Here is an 18824-nt window from a genome sequence, read left to right on the forward strand (position 1 = left end):
TCTTCTGAGTGTTGTTTGAAAATGAGAGAACTTTGATTTGGAAAACAGTACTTTGGTAAATCAAGACTTACAACATCTTTCCTTGGCTGCAAAAGTCTGAAAACTGGACTTTTCAATTAACGCCCTTGACCCGGGAAGATTACTTACAGTGATTGTTTCAGCGAACTTTGGCTGCTGCAAACTCATTTTCGGAGTGACAGTACGAATGTATATTGAAAACACTTTAATTGTAAACTCAATTGATGACCAGAAGTATCACAACATATGTCCCTTAAACTGTCTTGACATCAACTTGCGAACACCTTAATCCAGGCATGGCTGGCATGAATGTTGTCACGTGGTACTCTCCCGCGCGCACATCGCTAGTACCTCGTCATAGGAAGGTGGGCTGCGGGCATCTGAAACACACGGGCAGCTTACAGCATATCATTGATAAGACTCCAACGTGATATTGAAGTGACGTCTTTGTAGTCATTTTGAGGATGGTAATGAAGTCTGATGATTAAATGGATGTGTGACAGCATACATAGCGACTTTTATGTGTGTAAAGTAACGTGACGTTCTACTTGTTTGATTACATATTCCTCTGATCACGTCAGATGGATAGGTGAATGGGTAATGGGGCTAGGGGAGGGGTGGGGTGGGGTGGGGTGGTGGGGGGCATGGCATCAGTCGAAATCTATGGAACTTTCTATGTGAATGAAGAGCAAGGGACACTACTCTAGATATGTCATGCACGGAATCAGCTAAAAGTGATTTTGAATAATGTGAATGTCACATTGAGCATCGGATTCATTGTAAATATCATTTAAAAACCACAGTAATCACAATTTACGTGTTTGTACGTGACAAACCTCGCGGATAGGTCCGCCTACTGGCAGCACAGGCTTCAGTTCGTGTGTTTTAGGGTGGAAGGATTTCACGTGAGAATATCTCTCCCGACCAGGCTGTGTTCACATCGGTGTGACGGTAGCGTCACGCCTTCACGACGCCTGTAATTGTGTAGAGAAGAATGCAACGATCTGCTTACCCCCACCGAGTTCATCCACTTCTGTATACGGCGGCGGAGACAGCATCAGCGTAGCAGGGGGCACTCCACCTCCATCACTCGTTGCCATGGCATCAGGTGACATCACAACCACACAATCACGTGATGACAGTCCATCTGGTTGTGTGACCATGTCCGTATTGTCTGTTGGATAACTGTGGGTGTTTACAGTTGAAATAACCTCTCTGCGATGAAGGAACATAACACAGTGAACTCCATTACCTTGACATTTCGTTAAATACAACGCAACTCTACGATCTATGCTGAATATTTCTTGAAAAACGCACTTTGCAGTGTTTCCTCGCAGGCGGAAGGCTTTGTTGTCACTTTATAAGTAGTAACACACATGCAGCTGTCTACGTTTAGTGGGGGGCACGGGTGGCCCAGTCGTCTGAGGCGCCGCAATTCGCTGTTCAGAGTTGCGTCCCTTGGGCCCGCCAGAAACCTATGATTATGTTTCCAAGTTTGTCAGCACCATACCCGTGCTAGTGGGTTTCACCAAAGTGGTAAGCGTCTGAGACCTGCATCACTTCGGGCTTTCCTTCCACATAAAGCTGACATGCCCTGATATAACTGTTAAAAAGCGGCGTTAAACCCAACTCACTCACTCACTCTTAGTTTAGTAATCATCGCGATATTTCTTGATTCTATTTCGAGTGGCGTTCTATCGTAGTTCCACTGTGCGAGGATACGCCAGGGATCAACATGTGCTTCACGTAGTGTGAATGTATGGCCTTCATGGCCGGGAGACACTATGATATGACACATGGAATCTTATACCGTATAATTCATGCAATAAGTCATCCGTAACATAACTATCGTTTTGGGCGTGGCCGGTCATATTTTGTGCTGACTTCGTGACTTTCATTATTGTCGTGAGCGGAAACTAAAATAGTGATCACGTGACAACAATGGCTTCTGGGTACGGATGAGAGACCATCAGTGACGACACTCTTTTGGAGTACGCGTACTGTTAACTGACCTAAAAGCTTTCAGTGATAGAAAATTTCTATAATGATAAATTCATGGTTTGTCTTCACTTACGTCACGTTATAATATCCCCCGATACATATTTTTCTACAAATCCAATATGTTGTCCAAGGGATATGTGTTACAATAGATGAACATCTGGTAAAGACATCCGGGGTTTTAAATGAGTTTAAATGTAACACGTTCAAAAGTGCTCAACACTTATGGCAAATATGTCATCGAAGTTAGCAGCTAGCCTTAAAATAACATCATTGTATACCATGACGGTGACGAGGTTCGTCTTGGCTATACACCATTCTGTATGACCACTATCTGTGCAGACCTAAGAAGCCAGAGAACCCTGTCTTTTCACGTGCGGTTGCTGTACAACTGAAAGGATTTGACTTAGTAACTATGTTTCTCAAACCGGAAATATAGGTGTCCCACCAGTAGAAAGGCGACCTTATGTGTGCTGGGATACACTGTGCTGTGACATCATAATTACAGACGTTTGACATCAACTTATAAATTACTTTCATTATATAAAAGGCCCTGTGTGAAATATCTTATTTTTCTCAAGTTAGTTAGTTTTATTGGAATCAAACATTATTAAAACAAATCAGCATACATGTCTACTTTCAATAATCAGACATTATATCTAAAATCTGCAATCATTCCATAAATAGTAAAAATGGGGTTTGCAGTAAATGGGTCCAATGTTTGATGCCATGTAATAATATGAATTGAAGCTTATGAATTGTATTTTTGTGGTCCTAAGATACTGTAGTTTAAACATATAATAAGAAGTGAACATGTGATGTATCTCCCATATGATCCCCCATCTCATGACTGGTCACATGAAGGACTCCCTGTACTTGACAATCACATCATACACAGGTGTACTGTGGCGCTACGTACCAATGCATCGTTCCACCCCTATTGAAAGGTCCGTCTCATTTAGGCTTGACGCTGACTTTTTTTAATTAAACGGCAACTTACTGATAATCCGAGTTTGCTATCTTCATCCAGATGAGCGGGACGAAGCATATATCTAACAGCCAGCCGAGAACTAGTGCGCCAAGTGATATCATGTAGACGATAGCAGTGTAGATATTGCCCAGGTAGATGTGATGGAAGCCTGTGAGGGAACAAAAGCTCATAATATGACATTAACATATGGATATTGAATGAATCAACAAAAATTATGTTTGCTCACTAAATCTGAGTAAACATTAATTTTGTTGGTGAAATTCATATTAATATTTGTTGATTAAATTAATAATTATGCATATGTTTCCAGAGTAGACATCATTTACTCTAAAAAACACAATTGAAACATTGGGATACCTTTCTCGGCACTGATAATAATATTGCATATTGACAGTGATCTCTTATCCGCCAGATAATACTAAGACGGTTCTTGTGAGCAACACAGTGGCCCAAGTTATCTGTCAGCACTTTTATATAATACAATATTAAGGGTTCATACCTAAAAGTCCAAAGGGAGGTAACCAGAGTAGATAAGCGTCCATCAGATACTTCCTTCCTCGCAGTTCAGGATGAAGAAGCTCAAGGTTGGCATTGTCAACCAACCACGGTACACGTATCAGATCCACCACATACCCTAGACCAAGCAGTCCCGCTGTGAATATGTACAGTGTCCCAAATTTAGGACGACCGAGGTAAAAATGATGAGCACCAACTATTCCCAAAAATAATGCCAGGAAATACGTAACAAACACTGACTTTCTTTTTAACCGCACCGGGTGAAAATGTAGGTTGGAGCTTGGACATGACTGGCGACTGTATTCTGTATCTGCATTGTGATTGGGTGGAAATTGGAATGACGTCACTGAACTTTGACCGTCATCATCATATGTTCCGACAGAGGCAGTTCCGGAGTGTGTCCTATATGTCAAACGCGGACTCTCGTTGTGACCTTCAAAGGAAAGGTCAAGGTCATAAGGGATGACTATCACGCCGTCATGTGGCGTGGAAAAGCTAGTGTCCATGTTAATGTTGTTTATGTAATCATCTGTAGAAGCAGCGATGTCACACCTTCTTTCTGAAACACGTTACAGGTACACATGATACATACACACAATTATGTCGATCTGTTAAGCCAATTTTACCGATATTGTCAAAATATGTGTCAGGTGTAGGGGTGTCGGTACTGACATATTATTGATCAGGTGGGGATCCGGAGAGAGAGGGTATCGATACTCTCATATTATTGATCAGGTTGGGCTCCGGAGAGAGAGGGTATCGATACTGACATATTATTGATCAGATGGGGATCCGGACAGAGGGGGTATCGATACTAACATATTATTGATCAGGTGGTGATCCGGACAGAGGGGATATCGATACTGACATAATCTTGATCGGGTGGCGATCGGGGTAGATGGGGTATCGATACTAACATATTGATAATAGTTATCAGGTATCAGTTCTGCCGTATTTCATAAATGAACATATTTTCCAAATCGATATTTAGAATAACAACGCTATTTGAATATTTAGTATGAAAAGTCATGAATACACTTTGCAGCATAAGTGCCTGCCCATCTGTACATGGCGAGGTATACAAATAGGTGGATGCCGAGTTCGTCGTGTTAAACCAGTGATGCAGGTATCATCATATGTAGCCTACACTCAGTGTGCGAGGTATACAAATAGGGGGATGCCGAGTTCGTCATGTTAAACCAGTGATGCAAGTATCATATCATATGTAGCCTACACTCAGTGTGCGAGGTATACAAATAGGGGGATGCCGAGTTCGTCGTGTTAAACCAGTGATGCAAGTATCATATCATATGTAGCCTACACTCAGTGTGCGAGGTATACAAATAGGGGGATGCCGAGTTCGTCATGTTAAACCATTGATACAGGTATCATCATATGTAGCCTACACTCAGTGTGCGAGGTATACAAATAGGGGGATGCCGAGTTCGTCGTGTTAAACCAGTGATGCAAGTATCATATCATATGTAGCCTACACTCAGTGTGCGAGGTATACAAATAGGGGGATGCCGAGTTCGTCATGTTAAACCAGTGATGCAGGTATCATCATATGTAGCCTACACTCAGTGTGCGAGGTATACAAATAGGGGGATGCCGAGTTCGTCGTGTTAAACCAGTGATGCAGGTATCATCATATGTAGCCTACACTCAGTGTGCGAGGTATACAAATAGGGGGATGCCGAGTTCGTCATGTTAAACCAGTGATGCAGGTATCATCATATGTAGCCTACACTCAGTGTGCGAGGTATACAAATAGGGGGATGCCGAGTTCGTCATGTTAAACCAGTGATGCAAGTATCATATCATATGTAGCCTACACTCAGTGTGCGAGGTATACAAATAGGGGGATGCCGAGTTCGTCGTGTTAAACCAGTGATCCAAGTATCATATCATATGTAGCCTACACTCAGTGTCCGAGGTATACAAATAGGGGGATGCCGAGTTCGTCGTGTTAAACCAGTGATGCAAGTATCATCATATGTAGCCTACACTCAGTGTGCGGGGTATACAAATAGGGGGATGCCGAGTTCGTCATGTTAAACCAGTGATGCAGGTATCATCATATGTAGCCTACACTCAGTGTGGGAGGTATACAAATAGGGGGATGCCGAGTTCGTCGTGTTAAACCAGTGATGCAGGTATCATCATATGTAGCCTACACTCAGTGTGCGAGGTATAGAAATAGGGGGATGCTGAGTTCGTCGTGTTAAACCAGTGATGCAGATATCATATCATATGTAGCCTACACTCAGTGTGCGAGGTGTACAAATAGGGGGATGCCGAGTTCGTCGTGTTAAACCAGTGATGCAGATATCATCATATGTAGCCTACACTCAGTGTGCGAGGTATACAAATAGGGGGATGCCGAGTTCGTCGTGTTAAACCAGTGATGCAGGTATCATCATATGTAGCCTACACTCAGTGTGCGAGGTATACAAATAGGGGGATGCCGAGTTCGTCATGTTAAACCAGTGATGCAGGTATCATCATATGTAGCCTACACTCAGTGTGCGAGGTATACAAATAGGGGGATGCCGAGTTCGTCATGTTAAACCAGTGATGCAAGTATCATATCATATGTAGCCTACACTCAGTGTGCGAGGTATACAAATAGGGGGATGCCGAGTTCGTCGTGTTAAACCAGTGATGCAGGTATCATCATATGTAGCCTACACTCAGTGTGCGAGGTATACAAATAGGGGGATGCCGAGTTCGTCGTGTTAAACCAGTGATGCAGGTATCATCATATGTAGCCTACACTCAGTGTGCGAGGTATACAAATAGGGGGATGCCGAGTTCGTCGTGTTAAACCAGTGATGCAGGTATCATCATATGTAGCCTACACTCAGTGTGCGAGGTATACAAATAGGGGGATGCCGAGTTCGTCGTGTTAAACCAGTGATGCAGGTATCATCATATGTAGCCTACACTCAGTGTGCGAGGTATACAAATAGGGGGATGCCGAGTTCGTCATGTTAAACCAGTGATGCAAGTATCATATCATATGTAGCCTACACTCAGTGTGCGAGGTATACAAATAGGGGGATGCCGAGTTCGTCGTGTTAAACCAGTGATGCAAGTATCATATCATATGTAGCCTACACTCAGTGTGCGAGGTATACAAATAGGGGGATGCCGATTTCGTCGTGTTAAACCAGTGATGCAAGTATCATCATATGTAGCCTACACTCAGTGTGCGGGTTATACAAATAGGGGGATGCCGAGTTCGTCATGTTAAACCAGTGATGCAGGTATCATCATATGTAGCCTACACTCAGTGTGCGAGGTATACAAATAGGGGGATGCCGAGTTCGTCGTGTTAAACCAGTGATGCAGGTATCATCATATGTAGCCTACACTCAGTGTGCGAGGTAAACAAATAGGGGGATGCCGAGTTCGTCATGTTAAACCAGTGATGCAGGTATCATCATATGTAGCCTACACTCAGTGTGCGAGGTATACAAATAGGGGGATGCCGAGTTCGTCATGTTAAACCAGTGATGCAAGTATCATATCATATGTAGCCTACACTCAGTTTGCGAGGTATACAAATAGGGGGATGCCGAGTTCGTCGTGTTAAACCAGTGATGCAGGTATCATCATATGTAGCCTACACTCAGTGTGCGAGGTATACAAATAGGGGGATGCCGAGTTCGTCGTGTTAAACCAGTGATGCAGGTATCATCATATGTAGCCTACACTCAGTGTGCGAGGTATACAAATAGGGGGATGCTGAGTTCGTCGTGTTAAACCAGTGATGCAGGTATCATCATATGTAGCCTACACTCAGTGTGCGAGGTATACAAATAGGGGGATGCTGAGTTCGTCGTGTTAAACCAGTGATGCAGATATCATATCATATGTAGCCTACACTCAGTGTGCGAGGTATACAAATAGGGGGATGCCGAGTTCGTCGTGTTAAACCAGTGATGCAGATATCATCATATGTAGCCTACATTCAGTGTGCGAGGTATACAAATAGGGGGATGCCGAGTTCGTCGTGTTAAACCAGTGATGCAAGTATCATATCATATGTAGCCTACACTCAGTGTGCGAGGTATACAAATAGGGGGATGGCGAGTTCGTCGTGTTAAACCAGTGATGCAGATATCATCATAGGTAGCCTACACTCAGTGTGCGAGGTATACAAATAGGGGGATGCCGAGTTCGTCGTGTTAAACCAGTGATGCAAGTATCATATCATATGTAGCCTACACTCAGTGTGCGAGGTATACAAATAGGGGGATGGCGAGTTCGTCGTGTTAAACCAGTGATGCAGATATCATCATAGGTAGCCTACACTCAGTGTGCGAGGTATACAAATAGGGGGATGCCGAGTTCGTCGTGTTAAACCAGTGATGCAGGTATCATCATATGTAGCCTACACTCAGTGTGCGAGGTATACAAATAGGGGGATGCCGAGTTCGTCGTGTTAAACCAGTAATGCAGATATCATATCATATGTAGCCTACACTCAGTGTGCGAGGTATACAAATAGGGGGATGCCGAGTTCGTCGTGTTAAACCAGTGATGCAGATATCATCATATGTAGCCTACACTCAGTGTCCGAGGTATACAAATAGGGGGATGCCGAGTTCGTCGTGTTAAACCAGTGATGCAGATATCATCATATGTAGCCTACACTCAGTGTGCGAGGTATACAAATAGGGGGATGCCGAGTTCGTCGTGTTAAACCAGTGATGCAAGTATCATATCATATGTAGCCTACACTCAGTGTGCGAGGTACACAAATAGGGGGATGCCGAGTTCGTCATGTTAAACCAGTGATGCAGGTATCATCATATGTAGCCTACACTCAGTGTGCGAGGTATACAAATAGGGGGATGCTGAGTTCGTCGTGTTAAACCAGTGATGCAGATATCATATCATATGTAGCCTACACTCAGTGTGCGAGGTATACAAATAGGGGGATGCCGAGTTCGTCGTGTTAAACCAGTGATGCAGATATCATCATATGTAGCCTACACTCAGTGTGCGAGGTATACAAATAGGGGGATGCCGAGTTCGTCGTGTTAAACCAGTGATGCAAGTATCATATCATATGTAGCCTACACTCAGTGTGCGAGGTATACAAATAGGGGGATGCTGAGTTCGTCGTGTTAAACCAGTGGTGCAGATATCATCATATGTAGCCTACACTCAGTGTGCGAGGTATACAAATAGGGGGATGCCGAGTTCGTCGTGTTAAACCAGTGATGCAAGTATCATATCATATGTAGCCTACACTCAGTGTGCGAGGTATACAAATAGGGGGATGCCGAGTTCGTCGTGTTAAACCAGTGATGCAGACATCATCATATGTAGCCTACACTCAGTGTGCGAGGTATACAAATAGGGGGATGCCGAGTTCGTCGTGTTAAACCAGTGATGCAAGTATCATATCATATGTAGCCTACACTCAGTGTGCGAGGTATACAAATAGGGGGATGCCGAGTTCGTCGTGTTAAACCAGTGATGCAGGTATCATCATATGTAGCCTACACTCAGTGTGCGAGGTATACAAATAGGGGGATGCCGAGTTTGTCGTGTTAAACCAGTGATGCAGATATCATATCATATGTAGCCTACACTCAGTGTGCGAGGTATACAAATAGGGGGATGCCGAGTTCGTCGTGTTAAACCAGTGATGCAGATATCATCATATGTAGCCTACACTCAGTGTCCGAGGTATACAAATAGGGGGATGCCGAGTTCGTTGTGTTAAACCAGTAATGCAAGTATCATATCATATGTAGCCTACACTCAGTGTGCGAGGTATACAAATAGGGGGATGCCGAGTTCGTCGTGTTAAACCAGTGATGCAGATATCATCATATGTAGCCTACACTCAGTATGCGAGGTATACAAATAGGGGGATGCCGAGTTCGTCGTGTTAAACCAGTGATGCAGGTATCATCATATGTAGCCTACACTCAGTGTGCGAGGTATACAAATAGGGGGATGCCGAGTTCGTCGTGTTAAACCAGTGATGCAAGTATCATATCATATGTAGCCTACACTCAGTGTGCGAGGTATACAAATAGGGGGATGCCGAGTTCGTCGTGTTAAACCAGTGATGCAAGTATCATATCATATGTAGCCTACACTCAGTGTGCGAGGTATACAAATAGGGGGATGCCGAGTTCGTCGTGTTAAACCAGTGATGCAAGTATCATATCATATGTAGCCTACACTCAGTGTGCGAGGTACACAAATAGGGGGATGCGGAGTTCGTCGTGTTAAACCAGTGATGCAGATATCATATCATATGTAGCCTACACTCAGTGTGCCAGGTATACAAATAGGGGGATGCCGAGTTCGTCGTGTTAAACCAGTGATGCAGATATCATCATATGTAGCCTACACTCAGTGTGCGAGGTATACAAATAGGGGGATGCCGAGTTCGTCGTGTTAAACCAGTGATGCAAGTATCATATCATATGTAGCCTACACTCAGTGTGCGAGGTATACAAATAGGGGGATGCTGAGTTCGTCGTGTTAAACCAGTGATGCAGGTATCATCATATGTAGCCTACACTCAGTGTGCGAGGTATACAAATAGGGGGATGCCGAGTTCGTCGTGTTAAACCAGTGATGCAAGTATCATATCATATGTAGCCTACACTCAGTGTGCGAGGTATACAAATAGGGGGATGCTGAGTTCGTCGTGTTAAACCAGTGATGCAGATATCATCATATGTAGCCTACACTCAGTGTGCGAGGTATACAAATAGGGGGATGCCGAGTTCGTCGTGTTAAACCAGTGATGCAAGTATCATATCATATGTAGCCTACACTCAGTGTGCGAGGTATACAAATAGGGGGATGCCGAGTTCGTCGTGTTAAACCAGTGATGCAGGTATCATCATATGTAGCCTACACTCAGTGTGCGAGGTATACAAATAGGGGGATGCCGAGTTTGTCGTGTTAAACCAGTGATGCAGATATCATATCATATGTAGCCTACACTCAGTGTGGGAGGTATACAAATAGGGGGATGCCGAGTTCGTCGTGTTAAACCAGTGATGCAGATATCATCATATGTAGCCTACACTCAGTGTCCGAGGTATACAAATAGGGGGATGCCGAGTTCGTTGTGTTAAACCAGTGATGCAAGTATCATATCATATGTAGCCTACACTCAGTGTGCGAGGTATACAAATAGGGGGATGCCGAGTTCGTCGTGTTAAACCAGTGATGCAGATATCATCGTATGTAGCCTACACTCAGTGTCCGAGGTATACAAATAGGGGGATGCCGAGTTCGTCGTGTTAAACCAGTGATGCAAGTATCATATCATATGTAGCCTACACTCAGTGTGCGAGGTATACAAATAGGGGGATGCCGAGTTCGTCGTGTTAAACCAGTGATGCAGATATCATCATATGTAGCCTACACTCAGTGTGCGAGGTATACAAATAGGGGGATGCCGAGTTCGTCGTGTTAAACCAGTGATTCAGGTATCATCATATGTAGCCTACACTCAGTGTGTGAGGTATACAAAGAGGGGGATGCCGAGTTCGTCGTGTTAAACCAGTGATGCAAGTATCATATCATATGTAGCCTACACTCAGTGTGCGAGGTATACAAATAGGGGGATGCCGAGTTCGTCATGTTAAACCAGTGATGCAGGTATCATCATATGTAGCCTACACTCAGTGTGCGAGGTATACAAATAGGGGGATGCCGAGTTCGTCATGTTAAACCAGTGATTCAGGTATCATCATATGTAGCCTACACTCAGTGTGCGAGGTATACAAATAGGGGGATGCCGAGTTCGTCATGTTAAACCAGTGATGCAGGTATCATCATATGTAGCCTACACTCAGTGTGCGAGGTATACAAATAGGGGGATGCCGAGTTCGTCATGTTAAACCAGTGATGCAGGTATCATCATATGTAGCCTACACTCAGTGTGCGAGGTATACAAATAGGGGGATGCCGAGTTCGTCATGTTAAACCAGTGATTCAGGTATCATCATATGTAGCCTACACTCAGTGTGCGAGGTATACAAATAGGGGGATGCTGAGTTCGTCGTGTTAAACCAGTGATGCAGATATCATATCATATGTAGCCTACACTCAGTGTGCGAGGTATACAAATAGGGGGATGCCGAGTTCGTCGTGTTAAACCAGTGATGCAGATATCATCATATGTAGCCTACACTCAGTGTGCGAGGTATACAAATAGGGGGATGCCGAGTTCGTCGTGTTAAACCAGTGATGCAAGTATCATATCATATGTAGCCTACACTCAGTGTGCGAGGTATACAAATAGGGGGATGCTGAGTTCGTCGTGTTAAACCAGTGATGCAGATATCATCATATGTAGCCTACACTCAGTGTGCGAGGTATACAAATAGGGGGATGCCGAGTTCGTCGTGTTAAACCAGTGATGCAAGTATCATATCATATGTAGCCTACACTCAGTGTGCGAGGTATACAAATAGGGGGATGCCGAGTTCGTCGTGTTAAACCAGTGATGCAGATATCATCATATGTAGCCTACACTCAGTGTGCGAGGTATACAAATAGGGGGATGCCGAGTTCGTCGTGTTAAACCAGTGATGCAAGTATCATATCATATGTAGCCTACACTCAGTGTGCGAGGTATACAAATAGGGGGATGCCGAGTTCGTCGTGTTAAACCAGTGATGCAGGTATCATCATATGTAGCCTACACTCAGTGTGCGAGGTATACAAATAGGGGGATGCCTAGTTTGTCGTGTTAAACCAGTGATGCAGATATCATATCATATGTAGCCTACACTCAGTGTGCGAGGTATACAAATAGGGGGATGCCGAGTTCGTCGTGTTAAACCAGTGATGCAGATATCATCATATGTAGCCTACACTCAGTGTCCGAGGTATACAAATAGGGGGATGCCGAGTTCGTTGTGTTAAACCAGTAATGCAAGTATCATATCATATGTAGCCTACACTCAGTGTGCGAGGTATACAAATAGGGGGATGCCGAGTTCGTCGTGTTAAACCAGTGATGCAGATATCATCATATGTAGCCTACACTCAGTATGCGAGGTATACAAATAGGGGGATGCCGAGTTCGTCGTGTTAAACCAGTGATGCAGGTATCATCATATGTAGCCTACACTCAGTGTGCGAGGTATACAAATAGGGGGATGCCGAGTTCGTCGTGTTAAACCAGTGATGCAAGTATCATATCATATGTAGCCTACACTCAGTGTGCGAGGTATACAAATAGGGGGATGCCGAGTTCGTCGTGTTAAACCAGTGATGCAAGTATCATATCATATGTAGCCTACACTCAGTGTGCGAGGTATACAAATAGGGGGATGCCGAGTTCGTCGTGTTAAACCAGTGATGCATGTATCATATCATATGTAGCCTACACTCAGTGTGCGAGGTACACAAATAGGGGGATGCGGAGTTCGTCGTGTTAAACCAGTGATGCAGATATCATATCATATGTAGCCTACACTCAGTGTGCCAGGTATACAAATAGGGGGATGCCGAGTTCGTCGTGTTAAACCAGTGATGCAGATATCATCATATGTAGCCTACACTCAGTGTGCGAGGTATACAAATAGGGGGATGCCGAGTTCGTCGTGTTAAACCAGTGATGCAAGTATCATATCATATGTAGCCTACACTCAGTGTGCGAGGTATACAAATAGGGGGATGCTGAGTTCGTCGTGTTAAACCAGTGATGCAGGTATCATCATATGTAGCCTACACTCAGTGTGCGAGGTATACAAATAGGGGGATGCCGAGTTCGTCGTGTTAAACCAGTGATGCAAGTATCATATCATATGTAGCCTACACTCAGTGTGCGAGGTATACAAATAGGGGGATGCTGAGTTCGTCGTGTTAAACCAGTGATGCAGATATCATCATATGTAGCCTACACTCAGTGTGCGAGGTATACAAATAGGGGGATGCCGAGTTCGTCGTGTTAAACCAGTGATGCAAGTATCATATCATATGTAGCCTACACTCAGTGTGCGAGGTATACAAATAGGGGGATGCCGAGTTCGTCGTGTTAAACCAGTGATGCAGGTATCATCATATGTAGCCTACACTCAGTGTGCGAGGTATACAAATAGGGGGATGCCGAGTTTGTCGTGTTAAACCAGTGATGCAGATATCATATCATATGTAGCCTACACTCAGTGTGGGAGGTATACAAATAGGGGGATGCCGAGTTCGTCGTGTTAAACCAGTGATGCAGATATCATCATATGTAGCCTACACTCAGTGTGCGAGGTATACAAATAGGGGGATGCCGAGTTCGTTGTGTTAAACCAGTGATGCAAGTATCATATCATATGTAGCCTACACTCAGTGTGCGAGGTATACAAATAGGGGGATGCCGAGTTCGTCGTGTTAAACCAGTGATGCAGATATCATCGTATGTAGCCTACACTCAGTGTCCGAGGTATACAAATAGGGGGATGCCGAGTTCGTCGTGTTAAACCAGTGATGCAAGTATCATATCATATGTAGCCTACACTCAGTGTGCGAGGTATACAAATAGGGGGATGCCGAGTTCGTCGTGTTAAACCAGTGATGCAGATATCATCATATGTAGCCTACACTCAGTGTGCGAGGTATACAAATAGGGGGATGCTGAGTTCGTCGTGTTAAACCAGTGATGCAGGTATCATCATATGTAGCCTACACTCAGTGTGTGAGGTATACAAAGAGGGGGATGCCGAGTTCGTCGTGTTAAACCAGTGATGCAAGTATCATATCATATGTAGCCTACACTCAGTGTGCGAGGTATACAAATAGGGGGATGCCGAGTTCGTCATGTTAAACCAGTGATGCAGGTATCATCATATGTAGCCTACACTCAGTGTGCGAGGTATACAAATAGGGGGATGCCGAGTTCGTCATGTTAAACCAGTGATTCAGGTATCATCATATGTAGCCTACACTCAGTGTGCGAGGTATACAAATAGGGGGATGCCGAGTTCGTCATGTTAAACCAGTGATGCAGGTATCATCATATGTAGCCTACACTCAGTGTGCTAGGTATACAAATAGGGGGATGCTGAGTTCGTCGTGTTAAACCAGTGATGCAGGTATCATCATATGTAGCCTACACTCAGTGTGCGAGGTATACAAATAGGGGGATGCCGAGTTTGTCGTGTTAAACCAGTGATACAGGTATCATCATATGTAGCCTACACTCAGTGTGGGTGGTATTTTGTCAGCAAGTTTCAAGTGGGGAGCGGCAGGGAGAAGGGGTTGGGGGTGCGTGGGTGAGAAGGATTGATCATGACGTAGTCATACATGTCATTACATTCTCTTAGAGCATATATATGCAATTCTATTCAATATGTAACATGAATATGTATTTATTCGTACTACGGTGGTCTAATACTGATGACATGTAGAGTGTATTGTCATAGGGAGTACCTCCGTTTCTCATACCACGTCGGATTCTTCATGGCAAATCTGCTTACAAATGTGTCCGTGAAATACGCGCCGAAGAAAGCGTCCCCGACACGTGCGAACACCGGTGTGCCCTGATTATGTATCTATGTTTGTGTGCTGCATACACCACCCACACGTGTGTGTGTGTAACATACTTCGGGCTTCCCTCCCACATCAAGCGGACATGATGTAACTGAACAACTGCTCCAAGGTGCATTAAACCTAACTCACTTCTTGACACTAACTACTCGTGTCGCGATTGTAGATAATCGAATGCACGTTGTATTGTCGAAACACTTGTACTGCCTGTAACACAATATTTGCAACCATCACCCATCCACCATCCAGACAGCCAGCCATCTTCCACAATGAAGTAATAGAACAGCCGCCGTCCACCTCGCACACACCACACACGCAGACACACACACACACACACACACACACACACACACACACACACACACACACACACACACACACACACACACACACACACACACACACACACACACACAACGATCACCCATCCACCACCCAGACAGCCAGCCATCTTCCACAATGAAGTAATAGAACAGCCGCCGTCCACCTCGCACACACCACACACGCAGACACACACACACACACACACAGACACTGACACACCACAGATACAACACACACACACTCACAGACACTGACACACCACAGACACAACACACACACACACAGACACTGACACAACACACACAGACACTGACACACCACAGACACAACACACACACTCACACTCACACACACACACAGACACTGACACACCACAGATACAACTCACACACACAGACACTGACACACCACAGACACAACACACACACACACACACACTCTCACACACCACACACGCAAACACAACACACACACAGACACTGACACACCACAGATACAACACACACACTAACAACACAGACACAGACACACCACAGACACAACACACACACACACACACACACACACACACACACACACACACACACAACCATCACCCATCCACCATCCAGACAGACAGCCATCTTCCACAATGAAGTAATAGAACAGCCGCCGTGAACCTCGCACACACCACACACGCAGACGCACACACACAGACACACACAGACACTGACACACCACAGATACAACACACACACACTCACACACACAGACACTGAAACACCACAGACACAACACAGACACACACTCACACACACACTCACACACACCACACACGCAGACACATACACACACACAGACACTGACACACCACAGATACAACACACACACACTCACACACACAGACACTGACACACCACAGACACACACAAACACACACACACACACACACACACACACACACACACACACCACACACGCAGACACACACACTCACACACACACAGACACTGACACACCACAAATACAACACACACACACACACACACTCACACACACAGACACTCACACACCACAGACACAACACACACATTGCCCAAACGTTGACACGACTCCTCTTGACGTTGACAGATATGTTAAGCTACAATCATATCCACCTGGTTGTCAAGGACATATAAGGAAAGCACGCTCATTCTTTAGGTGTGGTCGCCCAATGAAAACCAATAACATCAACGGTTGTTCACTGTTCTCTAGTGAACATGTACACTATCCCTGTCATGAGTAACGACGTCGCACATCACAGGCGGACGTGTAGATAGGTAGCCGCGGGTAGAGGTGACATTGCTTGTTGATTACCTAACATTACGATAAAACAGACATTCCATATTGCACCTGTAGATTCTCTCCGTTACCTTTGCCTCTGAGGCAATCATGTTATTATTGTTTGTTATTATTGATATAATATTTGACATAACCTTCATCAAAATATTCACATTGTTAATCCCCTTTTCACGTACATACAGTAAATAATATTCCTTCCTGACTGTCTTCAAAGAGGTAGCAGTGGCCGCTAGTGGTAGTGGTAGTGGTGGTAGAGGTAGTGGTAGTGGTAGTGGTAGTGGTGGTAGTGGTAGACGTAGTGGCCGGTAGTGGCAGTGGTAGTGGTAGTGGTAATGGTAGCGGTAGCGGTAGCGGTAGTAGTAGTAGTAGTAGTAGTAGTAGTAGTAGTAGTAGTAGTAGTAGTGCATGTTTTTGGAATATTTCTGCACAATATCTTTCCAAACGAAAATCAATACGCAAATTGTGACGGTTCACAATACACTATTGTCTACACGGCTGGCGTGATTGGTGATCATCTAATAGTACACGGGCTAAGTCTGAGACATGATGATGTGAGGTTTGCTGTGATGATAACTCGTGGTATGTGTTGTCCTCCTAGGGTTTGTTAACTTCAACTGCCAGCACTGTCATAACGAAAATATGAACAAAATAGTCAGAATCACCCACCCATTGAAAATACCCATCTGTGAGGCAGTATTCGTGTTAGATCAGGACGACAAGCAGGACAGCTCGCTGACCAGTGGCAGATACAGAGAGTGTAGATATGGGTGGGTGTCAGATACAGAGAGTGTAGCTATGGGTGGGTGGCAGATACAGAGAGTGTAGATATGGGTGGGTGGCAGATATAGAGAGTGTAGATATGAGTGGGTGGCAGATACAGAGAGTGTAGATATGGGTGGGTGGCAGATACAGAGAGTGTAGATATGGGTGGGTGTCAGATATAGAGAGTGTAGCTATGGGTGGGTGGCAGATACAGAGAGTGTAGATATGGGTGGGTGGCAGATATAGAGAGTGTAGATATGGGTGGGTGGCAGATACAGAGAGTGTAGATATGGGTGGGTGGCAGATATAGAGAGTGTAGATATGAGTGGGTGGCAGATACAGAGAGTGTAGATATGGGTGGGTGGCAGATACAGAGAGTGTAGATATGGGTGGGTGGCAGATATAGAGAGTGTAGATATGGGTGGGTGTCAGATATAGAGAGTGTAGCTATGGGTGGGTGGCAGATACAGAGAGTGTAGATATGGGTGGGTGGCAGATACAGAGAGTGTAGCTATGGGTGGGTGGCAGATACAGAGAGTGTAGCTATGGGTGGGTGTCAGATATAGAGAGTGTAGATATGGGTGGGTGGCAGACATAGAGTGTGTAGCTATGGGTGGGTGGCAGATACAGAGAGTGTAGCTATGGGTGGGTGGCGAGTGACTGGTATGTACAGCCACAGTACAGATATCTACCGACGCCATGACTGACAAGCTTCAACTCAGTCAAGCGTCCGAACATCAACACGATTCATAGACATGTGAATAGGCAATGTGTACTGACCTCATTACCGCCCTCGTTCTCGGAATAACCGTGGACAAGTGATTAAACAACGGACATAAGTCAGCACATGTTCACATCCGTTGATACCCATGCTGGACCCTTGAGGACATGACATCATCCCGCGGACTCGTGTATTGTTATCGTGTAAGCAGACAACAGCGCTTGTCGACATTCAAACCTGTCAGACGGGTAGCGGGGGGGTTCGGGGAGGGCGGGGCGCGGACTGTATGAAGGTATGCCTTTGATACGGGAGTGTCAGTTCAGCGGCTGACTCGACAGGAGTGTTGGCCAACATGCATTATTGTGGGGATCAGATGTGGCCGCCCAGGAATGGGAACGCATTGTTGCAGTCTAATATATATACTTAGTAAGTGTAGGTTTTTTTTAAGAATTGTCGAAATGAAGTATATACAAAAAGCTCAGTAAAGATCTTACACTCTGGCACAGTATAGTAAAAATTAAATATGTGGAGTAATATTGTTTTAATTGTCTAGCGCTTTCAACTCGTACTACGTATGCGTCTCATCAAGCCATAACTGAATAACGGACATCTACATCCCAATTCAAGTCGTACATT

General features: G+C 44.8%; 1 protein-coding gene across 2 annotated transcripts; it reads right to left on the reverse strand.

The window, feature by feature from the left end:
* Nucleotides 1-208: 208 nt before the first annotated feature.
* On the reverse strand, nt 209-18415 carry LOC124152606 (TM2 domain-containing protein DDB_G0277895-like). Of its 2 annotated transcripts, none has more exons than XM_046525589.2 (5): nt 18248-18415; nt 3507-4082; nt 3017-3155; nt 1031-1233; nt 209-398 (listed from the first exon to the last, which is right to left on the reverse strand). In XM_046525589.2, the coding sequence occupies exons 2-5, from the start codon at nt 4027-4029 to the stop codon at nt 334-336; spliced, it is 930 nt and encodes a 309-aa protein (XP_046381545.1). In that variant the 5' UTR covers nt 4030-4082; nt 18248-18415; the 3' UTR covers nt 209-333. The 2 variants fall into 2 exon arrangements, with proteins under 2 accessions (XP_046381545.1, XP_046381546.1); XM_046525590.2 differs by having other exon boundaries at nt 3507-3956; nt 18248-18414.
* Nucleotides 18416-18824: the final 409 nt, after the last annotated feature.

The sequence above is a fragment of the Haliotis rufescens genome, unplaced genomic scaffold (assembly GCF_023055435.1).
Source record: "Haliotis rufescens isolate VD_foot unplaced genomic scaffold, xgHalRufe1.0.p SCAF_14, whole genome shotgun sequence".
Lineage (NCBI taxonomy): Eukaryota > Metazoa > Mollusca > Gastropoda > Lepetellida > Haliotidae > Haliotis > Haliotis rufescens.